The 22817-nt window shown below is 49.2% G+C and overlaps 2 protein-coding genes across 30 annotated transcripts in view; one reads left to right on the top strand and one right to left on the bottom strand.

Moving 5' to 3' along the window:
- LOC117890348 overlaps nucleotides 1-19028 on the top strand; it is a 36414-nt gene extending 17386 nt beyond the window's left edge. For 2 of the 3 annotated variants that reach the window (XM_034795141.1, XM_034795139.1), the window contains 4 exons: nucleotides 12681-12865; nucleotides 14279-14507; nucleotides 14767-14859; nucleotides 17238-19028. In XM_034795141.1, coding sequence (XP_034651032.1) covers nucleotides 12681-12865; nucleotides 14279-14507; nucleotides 14767-14859; nucleotides 17238-17802 — 1072 coding nt within the window. In that variant the 3' untranslated portion in view covers nucleotides 17803-19028. The remainder of the gene's footprint in view (nucleotides 1-12680; nucleotides 12866-14278; nucleotides 14508-14766; nucleotides 14860-17237) is intronic. The other variant, XM_034795140.1, reaches the window with a different exon arrangement.
- Nucleotides 19029-20324: 1296 nt separating this feature from the next.
- The window catches only part of LOC117891880 (PDZ and LIM domain protein Zasp), a 57346-nt gene continuing 54853 nt past the window's right edge, over nucleotides 20325-22817 (bottom strand). For 9 of the 27 annotated variants that reach the window (XM_034797675.1, XM_034797665.1, XM_034797667.1 and 6 more), the window contains 3 exons: nucleotides 21503-21686; nucleotides 21200-21439; nucleotides 20338-21129 (listed from right to left, as the gene is read on the bottom strand). In XM_034797675.1, coding sequence (XP_034653566.1) covers nucleotides 21052-21129; nucleotides 21200-21439; nucleotides 21503-21686 — 502 coding nt within the window. In that variant the 3' untranslated portion in view covers nucleotides 20338-21051. Of the gene's footprint in view, nucleotides 21130-21199; nucleotides 21440-21502; nucleotides 21687-21783; nucleotides 22736-22817 lie in introns of all 27 variants that reach the window. The other 18 variants (XM_034797647.1, XM_034797646.1, XM_034797651.1 and 15 more) reach the window with 4 other exon arrangements.

The raw sequence follows: 22817 nt of genomic DNA, 5'->3' as shown, positions 1-22817 counted from the left end.
GCCCTCGCCATTCAGCATCCGCCAGCCGAGAGCCGACAGCCGCAGAGCTATTAAACGCACACTTGCGTCGACTTTTCACACGCAGACACGCCGCTGATGCCACATCCCCTACCCCCAACCCCCAAACCCGGCCCCTGTCTCGGCACCAAGTGGATGCCATTTTTGCTTTTTACAATGCAACTTTTGCAAATCTTTGGCACAGCTGCGGTTTAGATTCCCTTTCCATCTGCTGCTGCTGCTGCTGTTGCCTCTGCCCTTCCTCCTCTAGGATCCGCTTCTAAAGGAACTAAAGCAGGAGAAGAGGAAGAGCTGCCTTGGAGGGTATCTGCCATTCGTTTGTCTAGTGTCACATATCTGTCTTGAAGGCGCAGCTACATACATTTGTTCTCTGAATTTAATCTGCAGTTTTCCAATCCATGGAATGCCTGGAAACGAGCATCACATGATCCTCTCTTCCAGTGCTACTCTCCCAAAAGTGAGGGAAAGAGCTTTAGAATCGAGCCAGCGGCTCCTCCTAGGGTATCTGCCAGTCGATCGACTCTTCCTCGTCTCTTCCCTTCTCCTCCCGCTCCATCATCGCTCGCGGCAGATAGAGAAACGCAGCCAAATCGCCCGCATGGCCATAATTTCTTTGGGTTTGCGTTCCATTCCGTTCCGCTTATCGGGAGACTGCAATCAGCATATAATTTTTGCCCAGCGAAACAACATGTGGCCTTCTGCGGATACTGTGGACAGTCGACACCCTCATCGTATCTCAGTGCCATGGCCTCGTAGTTCATTTAGTGGCAACGATAAGGGGTCCCACCCCTCTCAGGATGCGAATGGATGGGCAGAATGGACGACAGCTCTCTCTTGCCAATTTTCTGTGTCATTCCGAGAGAGGCGTGTGGAAAGATGTCGAAAATGAAAATGAAAATGAAAATGTTGTAACTGAACGAAAAGGAGAAGGCGCAGAAGGAAATTATGCGTAATGAAGTAAGCACTTTTCTGTCGAAGAGAAGAGACTCTTATCAGAGTGTATGTGTGTGCGTGGTGGTATCTGGAAATTGCTTGTTGGCCGGACCTCTCCCTCTCTTACTGCTCTTGCTGCTGCTGTTGCTGCTGCTGTGGCAGTAGTTCGGGTAGTTTTTATTCGCTTCGTTTCCGCGTCAATTTCCTTTAATGTTCTGTGGCTGTGGCGTGATGTCCCTTAACGCTTACCCCACACTCACACACGCACACACACGCACACATGGGCCACACATACTTGTATCTGTGTGCATCTGTATCTGGGTATAACTCTCAATCAGTTTTTGCACTTTATGCGCACTTTTATGGCTTTTTGCTTGGTTCTCTCTACACTCCGCTCGACGCTCGACGCTCGATTCAAGTCCAGCCTTGCAGTTGTTTTGGCATACCCTGTGGCCGCCTGCAGCTTCAAGGGTATATGGCGCTGAGCACATCCTGCAGGAGCTGACAGAAAGAACCCAAAGCGAAGGCAGATCTCCAGATGTGCCACTAATTGAGGTTCAATGTCAGCAGAAAAACTAATCCCCCTTTCGCTTACTCTTTGTAGTGGGTATTATATGGTCGATCCACCACTAAATCTATTTGTTACTTGTCTTGTTCTGTGCCTGCCGCACTCTTCCAGTATTTTATCTACGTAATTGAGTTCGTTTGAACATTAGCAACAGAACAACAGCAAAACAGAACAAACGAACAGCAGAATTGTGGGGTTCCCCCCCTGCGGGAGAGGGGAAAGAGTGCACGGGGTGCCCTGCTATGGGTGGTGCCACCGGGAACCGGGCCAAAGTAATTGCTGTGCCATGTGTTTATGGATTGCTGAATTGCTCGAATGCTCTGGTAGGCTGGAACTGCGAATCGGAGGCTGTAAAGTATGCAGTTTTGGAAATGACTCGATTGGTTGCCACACGCCCCGTCACTCCTCGTCACTTTTGCGGCATTCAAATGAATTTGGTCCCCCGATCCACGATCTCCCTGGCATTGCCTGACCCTCCTTTTGATGAGCGTAAATTGGCTTTATTGCAGGCCAAGCCTGCTCCATCGCATGACTCGTGTGGCACATGCATCATTATGGAAATTCTATTAAAATTATATGCGGCCTTTGAGCCGCAACCTCTGTCTCTGCCTCTGCCTCGTGTGTGAAATGATTTAAGTGGAACAACCCCTATAATAGTCGATACTTTAATACTCGACCTGTTACGGAAAACCATTTTCGGTTATGAGACTCTTTTTTTCCTGAACGACTTGCTCTAATGAGGCATAATCATCGTTCGGGATGCAATTCCCGGTGAATGGGATCTACCGACTCCTGAAACTAATTGTCCAGAGAGTGGACCCCATAACTGGAAGCGAATGAAGCGAAAGGGTGGCAGGGTAGCAGGTAATGGAAAACGCTCGAATTGCGTGCCAAAAATACTTAAAGTTAATATTGCAGAATTCGGCGTTCGACATTCGGCCATTGTTCGGTTTGGTTCGGTTCGCGGCGGAGGAAGCACACAAACAATTGTAAAAGAAACTTTAGCTGAATCACGATGTTGGTACAATTTGACTTCTCTCTATAGCCCCGCAGCCCCGCAGCCCCACAGCCAGCAGTCCCATTCCTAGCAAAACGAAACGAAACGAAACCAAACCAATCCAATCCCAAAGACAGAGCCAAAGCTAAAGCAAAAAGCGAGCCGAACCGAAAGCAAACCAAGTCAGACATAGCCAGAGAGCAGCATTTCAATCAGCCAACAGTTCGGCAACGTGCCAGGGGCAAGGTGTTTTAGAAGCATCGCCAATCGGCACACAGTCCGCACTGTCGGTCGGTCGGTCGTTCGGTCGGTCGGTCGGTCCATTGTGTGGCAAAGTTGCGCTGCAAATTAGCCACATTTATGAGCATGACCAAAGCGGATTTCTAGCCATTGAGCCACAGAGCCACGGAGCCACTCGCTCTCTGTGAACGTGTGAACGTGAATTGGTAATCGATGAGCATTGGATCGGAGCGTTTCGGCGCGTCTGGGTCTGTGGCAGCCAGCCATCGGTAGAGCTCCCTGCCACAGCTCCAGGGAGGGCATAAGGAGGGGAGGGAGGAGGGACTGCTACGTGCCCAAGGTCAAGTTGTTTATGGCCAGCACTTGATATTTGATATCATCGACAGTCGACAGTCAACAGTCGACAGTCGCCCCCACTCTTCCTCCCAATGCGCTGCACAATTTTGTATTTATTTCGTGCCGAGTTATGAATATGCATGCGTCCCCCCCACACCCTACTACCCCTTTAGGAGTGCACACACGGATAAGAGTGAAGGCAGAGAGGGAAGGAAGGGTCAAGTTATTGAACCCAACAATCGTTCTCACCAGGAGAGCGGATCGCTGTCTACGCTGCTTGTTTATGAGCGACTCTCAGGCGATGTTTTCCGTGGCCATGGACTCGAGCATGGACTAAACGAAGCTGTGGCTATCGCTAGTGATTGCCACTTTTAGTGGCAACTGGAAACGGTCGCATCCACATGCATTTCCTTTAATTTTCTTTAATTGGCTTTCATTTCCCAGGCAATCGAATGTGGCTTGAACCTCGCCAAGGATAGAGTATGCATGAAGCGGTGTCTGGGAGCCGTGTCGGAGAGTATTTCTCAATGTCTGACTTCAAATGCTGTCCCCGTGTTCGCAGCTAAGTCGAACATGTGTACGAATTTCTAGATACTCGTGAATCTTTTTCTCTCTCTCTGTATGTCTCTGCATCCGTGTGTGTGTGTGCCTGGCTATGAATGCTGATGAAGATTCTCGAAATGAAAAGTTATGCTCCCGCTATCGCGCTCTCTCTCTCTCTCTCACTCTCTCTGTTTACCCCCTCGGGGATACACTTCGGAGTCAGAGTCTCGCTTTTCGATTGTTTGCTTTTGTCGCTGTTTTCTGTTTCTGCCATCACTTTCCATTTTCGACATTTGCAAATTTGCATTTTCGTCTGTTATTGAATATGTATGACAAATAAAGCAACAGCAGACACAACATTTGTCCCACGTATTCATTTAATTTCTGCCGTGTATTTCATTTCAATCGGTGGCTGTTGTTGCTTTTCATTTTAGCCCGACTTTCGCACTAATTTGCATATGGCCAAGGGAATGGATATATGTATAGAGAGAGAGAGAGAGAGAGAGGGGAGGGTGAAACTATGGCAACAGTGCGGACTAGCACTCGTGGATTCAATTCTCTATTCAATCTATGCGAATCTGGGTGGGAGGTGGAGCCTCGCCATCGAATTAAAGTGACCAAAAATTGAATATAAACTGCGCCAAAATTGAAAAGTCGAGCTGTGACAGTGGAACGTGTTCCGTTTTCCGTCTGCTGTCTGTCGTCTGCCGTGTCTATGGTCCGTGCCTGTCGCTGTGACAAAAGTCTGACAAAAGTCCGTGCATATAGATGGCTGGCACGTGACCTCCAAGCGGACTCAGAATCGGCAACAGAATCGTCATCAACCATGCGGCCCAGCATCATGCGGCACTCTGCTGTGGGATCCAGGTGGTGCACGTCCAGCGGGCGGTAGGTACTCCCACAGCCTACTCCGCCTGCCGAAATTGTCTAATAGAAAAATTATGCACTGATTTGTATTTGTCTTAATCTTTTCCCTTTGGATGCTTCTCCTCTGAGGAGGAGCTCTGGCGCTTATGCAAATCGCATCAGAAGAATGGAAATAAATTGCAAAAGTGTCGTCTGCCACAGCGAGGGCCCCGAATCGAAGGCTGGGTGGGGGGACACGGACACGGGCTATCAATGGCAGCAATTTCCGGGGACCAGTCAAAGAGAAAAGAAAAACCAAAACGAAATGGTCGCTTTACATGGCAGAACGCCTCCTGTGATCCCTCCTCCCACTCGCTTCGTGGCTTCCTCCTTGCGCCCTCGCATACTTCCGTCCATCCGTCCAAAAGTTGTCGTAAAAACAAACTCCCGAAATGTGCCGCCGCCTCAAAATTGCTTCTGGCCGGAAAAACAAAGGGAAAACTCAATTGGAAGCCACTCAAAGTGGGGTTGCCAGGGAGCTGGTTCCGGGCGCATCGCGCACTTACGGATCTCCAGATTTTCAGCTTGTCAGTTCCTTGGGTCCTTACGCACAGCTTTTGAAGTGGCAGGACCATGAAAATCCCGCCCTAAACTGCAAAAACTTTCCTCCTTTCCGCTGTAATGGCAATCCTGGCTCCACGGAGCTCCTGCCATTCCTCCAACTTCCCTTTGGATGCTTCTTCGATTTGTCAACGATTTCAAATGGGTTGCATTTTTATTGGCTTTGGCTTTGGCTTTGGCGCTGGCTGTGGCGCTGGAATTTCATTTTATTGGCCATTTCGGTTGACCTTCGCGACTGCTGGGGGTAAGGTAGGGGATGATGGGATCAGGGTGGGTGTGGATTGGATTCCTCGGGAGCACATTCCAGTATAAATTGCTCGCCGCTTGGCGGGGATCAAGTTTTTGCATAACTCGAGATGTTTGGCCCTTATTGGCTTTCATTTCAGAATTTCTCGCATTTCTCGAGTCTCGACTTCTCTGCAGAATTCAATTTCCCTCGGATTTTCCGCCGTAATTCAAGGCTTAAATTGCATTTGGCATTCAGCATTTAGCGGTAATTATAATTGCTCAAACAAACAGAAAGAGAGAACCTCCCGCTCCCTCCTGGCCCGCTCTCTGTTTGCGTTGTTTCCGTGTGTGGATTTTTCACACCTTGGCAGCCACATCACGAAAGGCACATGCCACACGGCACACGGCAGGCAGTCGGGCGGCCGCAGGTCATTCAGGTGTCATAATCAAATAAAACTTCCACTTCAAACGGCAAAGCAATTAAATATATGAACAGCCACCCCCCACAACGGCCGCGGCAGAGGGAGGTAAAAGGCAGGCAAAAGACCTCCTCTGAGGTCACCGATCCAGAAATGTTTATTAAACAGCCGCGTAATCGCCCTCTCCCTCATCCGTTTCCAATCCCCAAGTATTGCGGAATTCTTTTGTTTGTCTGGGGCAAATGCACTCAAACCCCTTGAACCTCTCTTTCTCTCTCGCCGTGCAGAACCCGTTCGAACAGAGTTCAAATGGGTTCAGCCTCCAGAACCTTCCCCGATTGTCAATATCCGAATGAGGGAGGGATGTCAATAAACGTGTGGCGCCTAATTGAAGCGACTAATTATTAATATATTATTCACGCTTACACGGATGCTGGATCAACTGCTCATGAATCGTCTTTCCGGGTATTCCGCATGCTTCCCAGCCAACGAGCGATTGAGAATTGTAATGGAAATGTGACCCGAAATCCGATATATTCATAGAACCCTGACTGGTGGCGGCTGTTCAGCGTACAAGGGAACGAAAAGGGGGAGCATCGGGATTCCAGGGCGGGCAGAATTAATGTATTCTAATTAATGACAATCTCTGCTGCGACAGCGTCTCTTGGGTGATGAAAGCAGATGCGTGGAGTGCCAGTGCCCGCATAGAAACGACTCGTAATAAAAACATAAATATAATAGCGCCCCAAAGCGACGCCGCCGCACAGTGTCGCCCATAACTCTGTCCACCCGGGATCACTGGATAACAAAGGGAGGGAGGGAGGAGCGAGCAGAATGGATGCCCATTGGGTGCTAAATAAAATCACTTGAAGATGCCACCGCGCGATATTAAAAGCGCATAGAATTCGAGGGAAATTGCTGGGTTACAGCACAGCAGCAGCAACAGCAGAAGGGCTGGGGGTGGGGGTGTTGGTGGAGAGTGGAGGAAGTGACCTACATTATGTGGCAGCGCAACACAAAGTTGCTGCTGTTGTAGCTACTGTTGGGTGGTGGCACGATTATATGGAAGTGCGCGGTACTCGACGGCTGCACGAGCATGCTGGACTCCTCCGAGACACCCGAAATGAGAGCAGAACTCGCTTAGAGGGCATCTTTCAGTCGGAATACGCTCTGGATTGTGTGTTTGTATTGTGATGTGGGATGGGGATGCGCGGCTGCCATGAATGAATGAGCAGCAAACCTCATGATGATCTAACGAGCAATTTACGAATTTAATTTATGGATACGTATACGCGACACAGATCCAGATACAAGAGACAGTGGACAGACGACAGAATCCCAAATCCCAATCTGCCCGGAGATGCTTCCATTGCGACAGACAGACTGAGGCAGAATCATCAGCTAGCTGGCTCTCTGTTGCAGCCTAATGACGCAGCCACTTAAGAGCGTTGCAAGTGTGCGTGTCGTGTATCTGTGTATCTGTGTATCTGTGCAGTGGAGTACGCGCCATACTGGCTGCGGTTCTGGCTGCTCTTGTCGCTGCCACTGCCGCTGTGGCGGCAACATGTAAAAGTAATTGCCAACCCGGATGCTGACTGACTGACTCCAATGCTGCTGCTGCATTGGCTGCCTCCACGGCTGGCTCTCTGGGTGCCTCTTTGGATGAGTTTGTGTGTGTGTGTGTGTGTGTGTTGCTGTGCCACATGAAAGCCAGAAATTAGAAACGGATCTGAAATTAGAAATGCCTCAGACCCGAACGCAGTGGCGGCTCTCCAGTTTTCCTCCTTCTCGTTGCATTTGTCGTCACGATGTTTGGCACTTGTTCCCTGCTGCCACATCATGCAGCATGCAGCATCGAGCTCTCTCTCTGTCTATATATAGATATATATTCCTGCTGCCGTATGTTTGCTGCTGTTGCTGCCACACACTTGGCATGCTGCCCCATATACTGTCGGGCGACACACTGTGGCAAGGCAGGGCCATGCGTGGGCGTGGGCGTGGGCGTCAATTGTTGGCAACTCTTGCATTTTATGCATTCAGAAATTGGCAATAAACGTTTGCCAAAACTTTGTCTGCAGTCCCACCACCCCCGAGAGGGCTACTCCCTGCCCCTCCCAGTTTGGCCAGAGTTTTCCGCTCTGTGCAGCCTGCGCCATGCCCCAGTCAGTGGACAGCTCGAAGCAGCTCCAAGTCTGCCGCCATATAATCTTTTACACTAGCATTAAAAGCTCACTTTGCCGGAGCCAGAGAATGGCATCGGAGGAGGGAGGAAGTCGTACTCTGACATGCCCCATGCTCCAGTCCACAGTCCACAGTCTACAGTGGAGCACCTCCGACAACTCCACTGACAACTCAACTTGGGACTGACGCTGAAGCTGTGGCCGGGACTCGTTTTTGGGCGATATCAAAGTCGTGTGCTGGAGGTACGAGGAACGCCCACCGACTGTCAGACAGGCTGACTGGCGGACTAGCTGGCTCTTTGAGGTGGCAGCAGACTAGAGTTTGGCTCTGGCATCACTCAAGCGTCAAAGCGCTCGCAGTTAACTGGAAAAACGTTGCCCAAGTTAAGACCTCCCCCTGCACCCCTCTGCATGTTCGCTGTGTCTTCTTCTGCTGTTAGTAGGTCAGAAGTTCTGCGAGAGAGTCGCGGAGTGTAACGCCTTCCGCTCTTCCGCTCCTACAGCTGGAGCACCCATGAAGTGGTTCTCCTCTCCACTCCTCTGACACGAGGGGGGTAGGGGGAGCCGCAACGTGACTTTGTCTCTTTCGCTGGGATATTTTATTGCCGTCTGTCAGGGACGGAGAGACAGTCCCGTGCACACCAGACTGTTGTTTGCTTTCATTTTTATGTACGAGAGAGAACGCGGCAGAGAGGCAGGGAATATGCGGCATGCGGCATGCAAACAACTGCGATTTTAATGTCGGGTGAATGTCATGTTCTTCACTGTCTCCAACCCAGCCCAACACAACACCATCGCCATCTCCATTTACATCGCTCTATTGCCTGCCACTGGTTTTCATTTAACGAGTTTGAGTATGGCAACGGGTGCGGTGTATCTAAGTATCTTTGTATCTTAACACACACACACAGTCTAGCTACAAAGCGAAAGCCTTCTTCTGTCGCCGTGTCATGAAATTTAATGGAACACCTCACGCCGATCTCTCTCTCTCTCTCTGTCTCTCTCTTTGCACAAACATTGGGCGAAATAGACAGATTTCTGAAAGGAATTAGAAAAGTTTCCCAGCCCAAAAGATTTGGTCAAACTTTAGCCAAAATGTCTACTCTACCCTCCCCTCCCGCAGTCATCGTTCGCCGACCAAAATAACAACAAAAGGCCACAAGACAATGAGGGAACAGAGAAGAAGTTGCGATTACAAATCAGAACAGAGAACAGAACAAAACAAAACAGAGAGGAGAACAGAGCAGAACAGAACACAACACAACAGAACAGAGCGGCAAAAGTTGAAAAAGCGCGCTGTAATTATGCCTTCGTTTTGGGTTCGGGTTCAGAAGGTGGTGGAGGGGCAGTGGGACAGCTTTGATTGAAACTTGAAAATGGGTTTTGTACAGCCATTCATCCATCTATCCATCTATCCATCCGTCCAGCAGCAGCTGCAGCTGTAACCCCAAAAATTCGCCTTGTCAGTGGGCCACCAAATCCCAGAAACATTTCTGTTCTGGTCTGAAAAAAATGAGGCCTTTAGAAGGAGTCATTATTTGGGTTTTCCTCTGCTTTAAATCTCCTCCCGCACCCTCCACTCTGCGCTGTGGGTCTGTGAGGAAATGTGCCAATTGTTAATATGTTTTTCCAGCTAATTATTTTCATTTGCTGTGGGGCCCCCTCGCGGTGATTGCCTCATTTTCCACACTTAATTACATAAGTCTCAGTGTGCGAGGTGCACAGCAACGAAAGGAAAACTCTCTGCGAAGTAAATGAAATTGAAGCTAAATAAGAGAGAGATAGAGAAAGATGGTGAGAGTGGAGGGGTAGACAAATGAATTAAATAAATTATTAAATATTCATGTACATTTGAGTGAAGGCGAATTTCGCTTTCATTGTTTCCATCGTTCGCTTTTAATTAGAGTTTCCCCCTCCCCATAGCTCTCATAGTTGCGAGGCGGTGAGGTCTCTCCAGGGGGGTGGGAATTGTTTATAAATAAAATAAGATTTTCCCCCTAAACTTTGAAGAGGTCCCGGGCGGCGTCATCTTTTGGTCTCTAATTGGTCCATGGGCGCGGCAGCCGCTTTTACGAGTCCTCTTTCTGCCGGTTCCCCTTTTACGACATTTTTCCTTTCACAGAGGCTTTTCCACTGCTTCCAGCTCTGAGAAGGACACCCTGTAGAGTGATCGTATGACCATGGCGAATGGCAGCTGTCACGCGAACTATGGATGCTCTTTCTGTTGTTGTTCTCTCTGCTGCTTGTTGTTGTTCGAGGAAGGCCCGGATGTGGGAGGCTCTGGCGATAAAAACGCTCCAATCTGAGTAATGAAGCTGCCTTTGTCGTTGGGCTCCGTCACTGTTGCTGTCGCTGACGCTGTCGTTGTTGTTTTAGCTGCCTTTCCCGGCCGCTTTCCCCGCTGCTATCTGCTATCTGCTATCCGCTATCGTGTTGTCTTTTGTGGAACTGCAAATTGCTTAATCAATTGGAAATTGTTCACTCGCATGCAAATGTCAATCTGACAGCTGCCGGCAATGCTTAACGCTGCGGAGGGGAAGTTGGCAAGGGGAAGGGGCTGGACGGAGGAGCGGAAGTGCCGCCATTTAAATGAAAACTCTGCAAAAATGAAAGTTTATTTTTCCATTCGATAAGTAAGCGGCGGCGGGGCATGCGGCATGAGGCATGGAAGTTAATTCTCGAGCAGAGAAACCGAAACTGTGTCAATGTTGGCGGCAATTACAAATTGCAATTAATAAATGAAAATTAAATGCGGCAGTGGCAGCGGCAGTGGCAGCGGCTGATTGAATAATTGCCTGAATGAGTGAGTGAATGATTGAGTGCAGCAGTGAGTGAATGTTGAGCCGCCCGCTCAGGCCTTCTAAGCCTACGATACACGGACAGCCGCCCCTGAACTACTTGGAACAGACACTGAGCCACAGCCAGAAGCTAAATCCAAATGCTAAAGCCAAAGGCTATAGCTGTGTGGATATGTAATGCATGTGCATCTGTATACATGTACATAGGCAGCAGTCTCGTAGTTTTTTCATGGATTTCACATCATATGGCAATCCAAAAACGAGTGCGCAGTTCGCGTTTGATCAATGCAATGCGTTCTGGCAGAGTGATCTAATGAGGCCCCCACATGGCAATGTAGATGGGAATGAAAATGTAAATGATAATGGGATTCCTCTGATTTGGGTTGTTGCTGTTTTCGATGCATCTCTCTCCGCTGAGCGCCTAATTTGTTGAGAATCAATCATCTGCTTGTTGGCAGCATCGCAATCTCCCCCCACAGAGATCGAGGGATCCATTGATCCAGAGATTCCAGAGTTCTTTTTGAACTTTGTCACCGCATGGGGCCTCCAGCAGCGAACCAATCAGTGGGAATCTGGGAATGTTATGGGGAATCATTTCATCGGAAACTTCAAAAAAAGCAGCAGGTCGGGCACCTTTTCGGGCATTTCTGCGCGCTCATTTCCGTGACGGACTCGCAGTCGCAGTCGGAGTCGGAGTCGGGTCGCTCTTGGAGGGGAGTGAGGTCTGAGCGATGATGAGCTAAAAAGATCACATTTATCATGACATGACAACTGATGAAACATATTCATGCCGCAGCAGCAGCCAGAGCAGCAACAAAGGGCAGTGTCAAAGACCCTCCCCTGGGGACCATCTTTCCCCTCCCCGTCTTGGGCTTTCCCCGGAGATGTTCTCTCTTAATGGCATGGCCATAAAAGAAGTATAAATCCGGAATGGAAATCCTTTTCCGAGCGAGAACAGCATCAAATTATTAAACATAAATTTCCGGCCGTGCCGTTTTGCCTTTCATCTGTGGTACGAATACATGAATCCATTCATGAATACATCCATGAATACTCGTGTATATAGAAATCTCTCTCTCTGTGTGTGTGTGTATGTGTGTGCACGTAATTTTCGAACAATTTATCATCTTTTTGTGAAATTGCTTCGATGACACACGAAACAACAAAAGCGTCAGAAGGACCCCCTGGGTCGGTTGGGTCGTTGGGTGTCCGCCTATAAATATTTCCTCCTCTAATTGTTTGGCAAGCACACCCGAATCCCCACCACCAGTCCTTCAACGTCTCCACAAAAGGGGTTCATCTTCCACGACAGAAGATGCTGCTCTCTGCTGGGATGGCAGGATCCTAATGAATTTACGCACACACGTCCTCAGACGCCGTCCCCTTCTCCTGTCCTCGCCCTCGTCCTCGTCCTCGTCTGTGTCGCATAAATTTTCCTTTCTCCGCAGAAAATATTTTACGTCGTCTGGTTGTCTCCTTTCTCTCGACTTCTGGCTGCTGCTGGCCTCGGTCCTTCTGTGGTTCCTTCGTCGCGCTCCTGCTCCGTTGGCTGCCTTATGCTTCTTTATGTTGTTTTGTGTTGGCGGACAGTGCGCAAATTTTTGGTCTTTTGGCTCATAAATCATCAAATTACAACAATTGCACACTCGCTGCGCTTTTTTGTGTGGCTCGACAGCGGCGGGGGGAAACCCAGGACCAGAACCAGAACCAGAACCAGGGACAAAGACGAGAATGAGAATGAGAACAGGCACGAGACGTTGCCTTTTGGCCAATTTGCACGGACGACGAGGCAAAACATCTGTCCCCGTCCTTTGTCCTCCGTGCCGCCCACCTGCGCAATAAAAATTCCCATTTCCCGTTTCCCATTCCACATTTCCCTGTCCAGCATTTTTACATTTCCCAGCTGCGAACTGTGCACTAACCCTACTATTCTCTCGTTTCTATCTTTTGCAGATCCCCCTCGGAGCGGTCCGGGAAGGGATGTTGCGGCCAGTGGTTCGCAGGACCTCCGCTGCGTGCTCTCATCGCCGTCGTGGCCCTGGGCGGCGTGGCCTGCGCCCTGGGCGGTGCGGCCCTTGGTGCCACGGGACTGGCAGGTCCCCCCAATTCGCACCTCACCGCCGCCCTCTTAATGATTGGTGAGTAACCGTTACATAACATCAGAGGGAGTAGGGGGAGAAGGGCATTAAAGCCAGCGACCGCCTTTTGATGTCCGCCGATGTTTACACGACTCCAAGTCTCCGAATGAAAAGGTCTCTCTTGTTCGCAATTGTTGCAATTGTTGCAATTGTTACAATTACTTCAATTTTGTCCCCTGTCCGCGGTCCGTGCTCCGTTTATTTCTTTCTTTTGCCGCTCAAGAGGTGCCCTTACCTGTATCTGTCCCTATACCTGTGTATCTGTGACTGTCTCTGTCCGAGTCTCTGCTTCTCTGACCCAGTTTGCAGAACAAACAAACCTGCGACCAGACAGACAGACAGACAACACACCGCCATGTGTCAATATTGCCAAAGCATTTAGTTCCGGCTGCGATTTCTTTGCATTGTTTGGAATGGACTTACCCGGGCAAAAACTAGTGTGTCCACCGCCACCAGGTGCCCTATTTGGGGGGAGATCAACAGGTGGCAAGGAGAACTCCCTCCATTCCGTTGCATTCCCTACTTCTAGGAGATTCTGACCAACACAACTTTCGACTCATTCATGAATCATTCATGAATGCTGCTGCTGCTCAGCTTACATAACCCCCAGACAGCGGGGCCAAGTGCAGTCGGTACGATTGTGTGCGGATCCACTAATCAATTGCCGCCGCCGCGTAGTTGCTCGCAGTTTTGTGCTCTCCGAGCGTGACATTGCGCCATTTTCGGCGGCAATTACCCGAAAGTTTTTACATAATTTAATGGCAATCAAGCCAACCAGTCAGCAAATCTGCCACTGCCACTGTCGCTCGTGCGAGCATTATACGGCGGCAGCTACATACTCGTAATAGCGATAGAAAGAGCGACAGAGAGAGAGCCCCATCATGACAAAGATGACGATGACGATGATGATGATGATTATTATGGGGCGAGGTCTACGGTCTCTTCGGCAGAGATGTCACAACGAGGCCCACAAAATTGTGAGCAGCTCATGACAATTTTCGCTAATAAAATCGTATGGCTATCCCGGGTTCAAATTTGCCATCATGACATGCTCCGTTGGCTCCGCAGCCACTTCCACCTCCTCCACAGCCCTGTCCTAGCCTAAAAGAAAGAAAGACAAATGAAATGAAAGTGAAAGTCTGCGGCCAGCCTGCCTGCCTGCCTGCCACATTGATTAGCCTGCAAGTTGGAGCTGGGCGCTGGGAGCTGGGAGCTAGGAGCTGTCTAAGTGAGTCGGTAATTGCAGCCACGCCCACTCGGACCAAGGCTAATTAAATCTGCAGCTAAATGGAAATATGAGACAGGAGACAGCGTAGCCTCCATCCCTCCATTTATCCATCATTGGGGAGGCACTCGTACAAAACTCTAAAATTAAGTTTTCTTTTCTCTGTTTTTTCCCCGTCCATTTCGCAGGAGTTGGCGTTGTGCTGGTGACGGTTAGTGGTGCCGCTTGGCGGATGACGGCGCCTGGCGGTCAGAGCTGCCTGGGCTTGGGCCTGGGCACCAGCGTGGATCTGGGCCGGTGCGGCCGACGACCGTGCAGCCGCGGAGGCGGAGCGCCGCACGGCCTGCTCTACCCCGAGTTCCAGCACCGACCACCGCCGCCCTCCTACCAGGCCAGCATGCAGGAATACCGTCTGAGGTGAGTAGTAGCAGTGTGGGAGAGGGGCTGGGGGTATAAATTACCCGCAAGGACAGCGCCAGTGGCCGGATGCGGTCTGTGGTGGCTGCCACTCGCATGTCCTGGCGCAATTAATTGCATTATGCATAATTATGGACTGGCCGAAGGACTTCTCCACGTACCTATTCCACGACAAACCGAACCGCCTTTTTCCTGTCGAGCGGCATTAACCAGAACCGTTCTCAATCCGTTCTCTCTTTCTCTTTTCCGCTTTTCGCAGACTTTTGCTGTTGGACCGCGATCGCCAGAACGGGGTGGTGCGTGGCAACTCGCCGCCGCCCACTTATCGATCTCATGCGGGCAGCCTGCTGAGGTAAGTACTTCCGTTTCCGTTACGCTCCCTGCCCCATGCCTCTGCCCCTGCCCCTGCCCCTGCCACGTTCCCCTTCCACCCGTGAGTTATTTGCAAAGTTTGGCGCCTGCCAAACCACAAAATGTTTTCCAGCCCAGAGAAAGGAGCACAAGGAGGATGGCCACGAGGGGATCTGTGATGTGATGTGGGTCTCAGGACAGGACGGGGGTGACTGTTCTGCTGCAGCATCAGCAAAGGCGTTTGGCATCGGCATCGCCGTCCGTGGTTTGGCTTTGGCTTTGTGCGGTTTTCGAGGGTGTCAACATTGACACATCGCTTTCCCAGGGGCTCCGAGGGGGGTGGCACGATGAAAAGTTTCTGGGGCATTTTCAAAAAAATGTTCTGCTGCGTGGAACGCCTGGATGACTTGAATCGGCGGCTTGTCTGATGATGGAAGCAAACATTCGGCAATTGATTTGGAAACTAATTGAAGAGATAAGGCACCAACCGCTTGGCGCAATCTACATCCACTCGAAGCAGCACACATCTGCCCCTTCCCCTTCCCGGAAGACAGAAGCAATTTGGGTGGCAATTCAAACGACAAAGCATCGGGCTGGTGGGCCCCAGAAGTGGGCGGATAATTGTCGCCTGGAACGCTTAATGTCGGGGGGCTAATGAGAGAAGTGTACTTTTATTGCCTGCGAATTGTGGCCGCACAACGGAGGGAGCTCCAAGGGGGAGGAGTAGAATAAAGCTTAATTTTGTTAGAATTTCTTATGCAAATAATCGTTGAAAGTCTGCAGGGCAATTGCCATTCAAATTCAAACATATTTATGACAAATTAATTTACTTCAAATGACATCTACAGCTAGAGCGAGAGGGGAGAGCAGTGCAGAGTGGAGAGGAGTGTGTGGAGCACTGGAATATTTATAGTGTGTTGTGTGCGTAATGCAAATGGAAAGTCAACAAAGCAGCAACAACTACAGCATGAGCTTTTCATCTTTTGGGGGTTTTCCCGCCATGCCACAGGAGCGTAGGAAGCGGATGTGGAAGAGGAAGCCGGAGAAGGAGCAGGCACAGGAAGTATGTCAAAAAGCAAAACTTATGCAAAGTGTGTGGCAAGAAATCACAGCACACTTTTAGGCGGGAGCCCTAAGTGCGTGTCTCCATGTGTCTTGTCCGTCCGTCTGCGTGTCTGTCTGCCTCTCTGTCTCTTTCTCTGCCCGGGTGCGTATTCAAATGATGTTCAGGGGAAAGAATTTCTGGGAAATTTTGCAAAATATTTACACACACGCGCGCACATTTGAAGAGCTTCTTCTCGAGCTGCATAACAAGCAGGCAGAGCCAGAGACAGCCACCAGCCCGAGGGCTTGGACAGGACATGGCCCTGGGATCACGAGCAGCAGCAGAACAAAACTTGGATCTAGGCTGTTGGCCAAGTCAATTAAACAAACAAAGAGGCAGGCGGGCCGAAAGTGCTGCGAAAATTGCCTGTTATGCACAGCACAGCACAGCACAGCACATCACAGCAGGGACTTGAATAGAATGAATGGACTTGTGAATGGCGTGGAATAGTGTGGACCAGAATGGAGTGCTTGCTGCACAACAGAATAGATAGTATAGATAGATGGATGGGACCCGTAGCACCCGTATTCCTCCCATGCAAATGACTTATTTTCCTGTTTCCTTTATTTCCTGCAGTTGCTTCTTTGTCGGAACAATTAAATGCCATTTTACATACTCCAAATTGCTTCATACAATTTGTGCAAGTTTTTGGGATTTTTGAGATATTCCAAAGTCCACCACGCCCACCGCCCCCTATAGCTAGATATGTACGTGTGTACATAATCGTATAGGTCTCATAAGCCAGCTTTAGCCAGGTTGGAAAGGCAGGGAAGGGAAAGGGCGGTGCGGGGCCATTATGTGCAGATGAGCGTATGAGTGTTGACTTTTGGGCCCTGGCGACTGAAGTGTGAAGTGTCTGTGATTGGGGTCTGCCAGACAGGCAGAAAGGCAGTCCACTCCCCACTCGTACTCGGGTGGGCATGCCACGTGGCACATGGCAACAATTGCCACAGCGGCCTTTTGTTATTTAAATTGACAAAGATGAGAATATATGTACACATGAATGTGCATATGTATGTTTTGCGATTGAGATAAAGATAGAGACTGATATTTGAATAGCTTTCGTCCTTTTGCCGTCCTGTGCACTCAGAGATAGACAGGCAGGGCTTAGAGCTCAGACTCTAGTCGTGGCCCCTCCCTCTCATGCATGCAAATTTTGTGCATTTGGTTAACATATTTGCCATCTTCTTATGGCCAAAAGGGGCAAACAATACCGAATTGACTTTGGCTCATGCTGTGTAAATAATTCATGCATTTGATTCACTTACTTCCAGGGCCCCACTGACCACACTTCGTTCCGGAATGGGTGGAGGAGGCGGAGGCGGAGGCGCTGGCGGCACCATCAGCAGCAGCATGGGAGGATCCGAGTACAGTCTGCCGCCCAGCTACCGGTCGCGCAACGCCACCCCCGCAAGCTTCGTGTGTGGCGAGCGGAGCATTGAGACGGCGCCATCGGGCAGGCTGCTGGCCAACGAGGACCTCCATCTACCGGAGCCGTCGCTGGCCGAGCAACTGACGAACTACACGGCACTGCAGTCGAACACGTTGCTCACCTCGGCCATTGTGGAAATAGAGCGGGATGCCACTACCACTGCCACACCGACGTCCACACCCACACCCACAACAGCGACATCCACATCCACGTCCACAGCAACGAAGGGTAAGGATCTGGTGACCATTGTGACCATATCGCAGGCAGACAGCGACAGCCCACATCTACACCCCCAAAGGCATTCAGCTGGAAAGACGACGCACAGCCAGACCCAAACCCAGACCCAGACCCAATCACCTGGCCAGGCCAGTGCACTCGATCAGATCGATATATTGGCGCATCTGTAACCGAACGAATAGGTCCAATGTCATCGGTCCTCTGTCCCGAGAGAAGTTGATTAGTTAGTTTTGTTCGATTCAACTCGTTCGTTCACTCGTGTTAACCCAAAGGTATTTATTTGTACGGAACTAAAGCTCTGCTGCTCCTAAATGAATAATGTAATTCGTACTTGCTAATCTGTAACTGTAACTGTAACTGTAATTGTAACTGTAATCCGTATTCTGTAACTGTACTATTTAAGCGGCATTTAGCTGTTAAGATGTTTGTTGTACTTGAATGTGTTGAATTTATTTTTGTAAGCATAAGGAAATGCGCAGAGTAGGTATTACGAATTCTAGATACATGCAATTATACATAAACACACAAATACATACATATACCCATTGAAAGTATTAACATATTCCAAAAGAAAAACAAAAGAAAATGTTAAAAAAAAAGAAGATACAAATCTGTAAAAGATGCTTCGGCTAGGAGCAAAGCCAACGTACACTTCACAGAGGATAAGCGGATTGTACCAGAGTTCCACTACGAGTTTAGCTTGTTGTCCGAAAGGTAATTTATACCTGATATGTTATGGAGCCTGTAAAGTGTACCAATCTATGAAGAACTCGACCCACTATCGAACTGTAAATACGAGAGAGAGATTTCGAGTGCATTTCTAGCATGTGTTAGGCGTAGGCCCCCTCACTCATCCCACACCCCTTACGCCCACTCAAGTAAACTATTAAACAAAGAGATAATATATATAAATATAGATGTACATGTATCTATGTATCTACTGGATATATGCGGCCAGTGCATATATCTGTGTAAATTCGCAACGGAACGCTACGGTGACAAAAATTTGGCGCGCATTTTCGGAAAACACGAATATCCAACTGAATACTGAATACACGTACTTCGATTCGATCTGATTTCGATTTCTGAACAATTCGCGTTTCAAACAAATAGTAGGTAAAGCTACCCCATAATGATATGTTAAATTACGACTAAATTGTAGCTGCTGTGCTATTAGTAGTGGGCTGCGTGGGTGTGTCCTGCCGGGCCCCTGTCAAACATCCCGACACATCCTGCACGAGTACAATTCACACGCTACACGCTACTCACTACACACTACACCCCACATACAACACACACACACACTAACTTAAAGTCCTTTCTGTAATGTGCGGGGCGAAGTAATCTAAACATGAAATAAAAGAACCCAACAAATCGTTGAAAAATGCCACAAAAACCTCAAATTGTTTTTCTTTCTCACACTCCACAGCACAGCCATGGCCAGAAGTCCTTTGGCCAAACAAACACACATACTCCCACGTCCCGATCCTGCTTAATCTAGCGTAAATTTTGTTGGCTTGGCATCGTCAGGCCTGCGATGCTTTGTAGTCGCCACAAGCGGTCCCAAATCGGGCCAGGGCCGGCCGTGTGGATGGCGAGAAGCGGGAGTGAGTTCCAGCGATTAACACCAAACGCAAAAATGCGAAAAAGAACTCCCAGCCAGAGCATCCCACTCACACCTCTTACCGAAACACCCAGAAATAAAATACCAGGCTCAAATGAAAACAACAACGAGAAGGGACGTGTGAGACGCTTCTTACGCGTCACAACTTTTATACCCGGCACTCAGTACTACATCTGCAACTTAGCGGTTATTTGTCAAATAACGGTTATTTGTCATTTTAGTTACTTGGCGACTGAAAAATGAATTGCGGTTTCATAGCATCCAGATTTTGACACAGTGAAAAAACATGGAAACCAGTTACCTTCAGCTGACTTCTGTTCGCCTGGTACTTTGTCTGAACATTTTCCTGTTTCCTGGCCGAAAACAGGAAAATTTTCAGACAAAGTACCAGGCGAACAGAAGTCAGCAGAAGGTAACTGGTTTTCATGTTTTTTTCACTGTGTCAAAATCTGGATGCTATGAAACCGCAATTAATTTTAGTTACTTGGCGACTGAAAAATGAATTGCGGTTTCATATCGGCAAGGGCGGAAGGGGGCGGGGCTCATTTTTGAAATACACTGGTTTCAGTTTGAGCATACAGCAGTCTGGTGCCAAAATTTGGTGGCTCTAGCTCTTATAGTCTCTGAGAACTAGCCGACAAACAAGACGGACAGACGGACGGACGGACAGACAGACATGGCTCAATCGACTCGGCTATTGATGCTGATCAAGAATATATATACTTTATGGGGTCGGAAACGTTTCCTTCTGTGCGTTACATACAACCGTTATCCGCACAAATACAATATACCCTATTTACTCTTCGAGTACCGGGTATAAAAATTGGTTAAGCATGAAATTGCGGTAGAAGTGCGTGCTTTTGGGTACACGGCTCCAATTGGTCCCAGCCTCGTGTTCTCAGTATGTGCCTGTTTATAGACACTTTAATATCTACATATATCGAAGAACTATTTTTCAGTATTTAGGAGGATCCAGAACGTCGATCGGCATACAAATTTTGATCACAAATTTTATAATTATTACTTTCGACCCCAGAAGTATGCAATTATTTGCATAAGACTTTTACATATTAAACGCGAAAAAGATTTCGAAATTTATTCATTTGCTGATCATGACAATTTACACTCAAATTATGGATAATTTACAACATACATTTTTAAATAATAAATATGCGACTCCCTGCTGACAACCTGTTCTGACTGTGACTCTGACTCTGCTTCCGACTCTGTCTCGCCTTGCCCGTCTCTGATGCCAATCGAATTCGATATTGGAAATCTCTCGCGCTTTGCGATCTGTTAGCGTTTAGTTGGGTTGATCAACAGTGTTCGGTGGTAGATATCTCGACTTGTCGCTTGAACTAAGTAAGTTAACGCTGACGACAGTACATAAATATTTAGTGTAAGGTTTTGGGTAAGGTAAAGTTGGTTCGGTTATGATACTTGATGCTTGAATAAATAATAGTTCATTGTGTGTGAGGACACAGTATTTTGCTAGCTAATTCGATTTCGTCTCGTTTTGCAGTTTTTCATACAGATTTGATTTTCCGATTAAAGATTTGATTTACGTTGATATTTGATTTGATATGACGCGCGTGGGTCGTTGATGGTTTAAAATTAGGATAACATTTGTGCGGCACAATTCAAACAAATAGAAATAATAATAATGACGCATTAGCGCTCACACAATCCGTCAAAGATTGCTCTTGATTATCGTTGATTGTTGGTTTGATTGATTGTTGATTGGTGGTTAGTGTGCGTGATCCCTGAAGTCAAACAAAATCAGCTGGCCGCTAGCTTAGCGCGCGTGATTCTTGCAGAAGGGACGTCCGCCCTTGTTGTAGAAGCTCTGGCCCTCCAGGTTCTGTTTGCAGTACTGTTGAAGATGCAAGAAAAATTATCAGACAGCTCATCGGTCATAGTGTGTCCTCTGGGAGGGTACTCACAGTGCAGTTAAAGCATTGGCTATGGTAGTTGTGGTTGAGGGCCTCCACCCATCTGTCGCCGGCTTCAACGGGGAAACCGCAAGCGAAGCACTTGGTGGTGAACAGTTCGTTCCAGTCGGCCTCGCAATAGGCGTTGCCGTCCTCCAGGAAGAAGGGCCTGTTGCCGAAGACCTTGCCGCACTGACCGCAGGTGAAGCACTCCGGATGGAAGTGCTTCCCAATGGCGTTCAGGCAATCGCCCTGGAACAAAAAAACATTCGTTGTAGGGATCAGCATCTCAAGTGGCTTTAGCTGCGGACTCACCTTGATCTTGCCCGCACACTTGCTGCAGGTTGGGGCCAGATACTTCTCGAAGCAGTACTCGCAGTAGAGGTCGCCCTTCTCCTCAACGAAGCCGATGTCCTGCAGGGGACGGCGACAGTTGCCGTTCACACAGATGAAGTGATCTGGGCACCAGATGCGGCCCAGCGCCGTGATGAAGGGTCCTCTGCAAAGGGGAAGTCTCGTGTTAATTGAGAATCAATTAAAGCAAAAAAACATCGAACAAACGAAGAGCAAGGAGCAAGCGGGGCAGGGATACTTACGAGGTGATCTCTTTATTGCACTGACAGCAAACTGGGCGCTTACCATCCTTGAGCAACTGACTTACGGCCTTCTCGTTCTCCTCGGACATGGTGGACTGCCCCTCGCTGTGCGGGCCCAAGGCCTTGACACTCACACTGAAGCTGGGAGCAGCACTTGCCTTACTGACCTGCTGTGTGCTGCTGTTTGCCGCAGATTGATTGGCAGTGGGAGTGGCAGTGGGAGTGGCAGTGGGTATGGTGACTGAGCTGACAGCATTCACTGTATTGAAGCCTTGCTGCTTGGGCTCGATGTAGGATCTACGATCGGCTGCATGGGTGGCACCGGTGCGCCTTAAATTGTTCCTGAATGCCACTGGCTCGGGTGTCTGCTGTGGCGTCACCTTGCCATTATCACAAATATCGAGGATCCTGCTCATGGGGTGCTGGGCAGGCAGCTCCATCTGCAGCTGCTGCTCAACACGCGGCACCTGCGGCTGGGCCTTCTGCGCGCCCATCTCTGCCATGGACTCCTTTTGCGGAGCCAGAGCCACCACGGACTGCAGGGCCACCGGCTGAGTGGGATCTATGTTCTTGAAGTCGTCGAGATCCAGTCGCTTTCGCACAATCATCGGACTCTTGGACAGGTTGGAGCTGCTGTTGCTGCGCAGGCTCAGGCTGCTGCCGGCGTGCGAGAGAGGAGCACTCGACCCGTTCGATCCATTTCCGGTCAGACGCGCTTCCAGCATGCTGGAGATAATCTTGCCCGCCTCCTGCATGAAGGCATTGGTCTTGTCGCCCATATTGATCCTGCCAATGGACTCGGCCAGCATGGCAGTGGCATCCGCATCCGCATCCGAATCAGCAATCTGTGGCTGCTCGCCTTGGCTGGCTGGTAAGTCAGTTGCTTGCTGGACTGGTCGGGGCAGCGTGGCATGGTTGGGGTTTGCATGCGGATTAGTTTGCTTGACGGCGGCTGCAAGAAACATACGAAGAAAGAACACAAGGCGAGCGGGTTAAGTCAGAGGCATGCAAATTAGTTGGCGGAACTTAATCTT

The sequence above is a fragment of the Drosophila subobscura genome, chromosome E, assembly GCF_008121235.1.
Source record: "Drosophila subobscura isolate 14011-0131.10 chromosome E, UCBerk_Dsub_1.0, whole genome shotgun sequence".
Taxonomy (NCBI): domain Eukaryota; kingdom Metazoa; phylum Arthropoda; class Insecta; order Diptera; family Drosophilidae; genus Drosophila; species Drosophila subobscura.
Note: the sequence above shows the minus strand (reverse complement) of the source record. Positions and strands in the feature narration are given on the sequence as shown.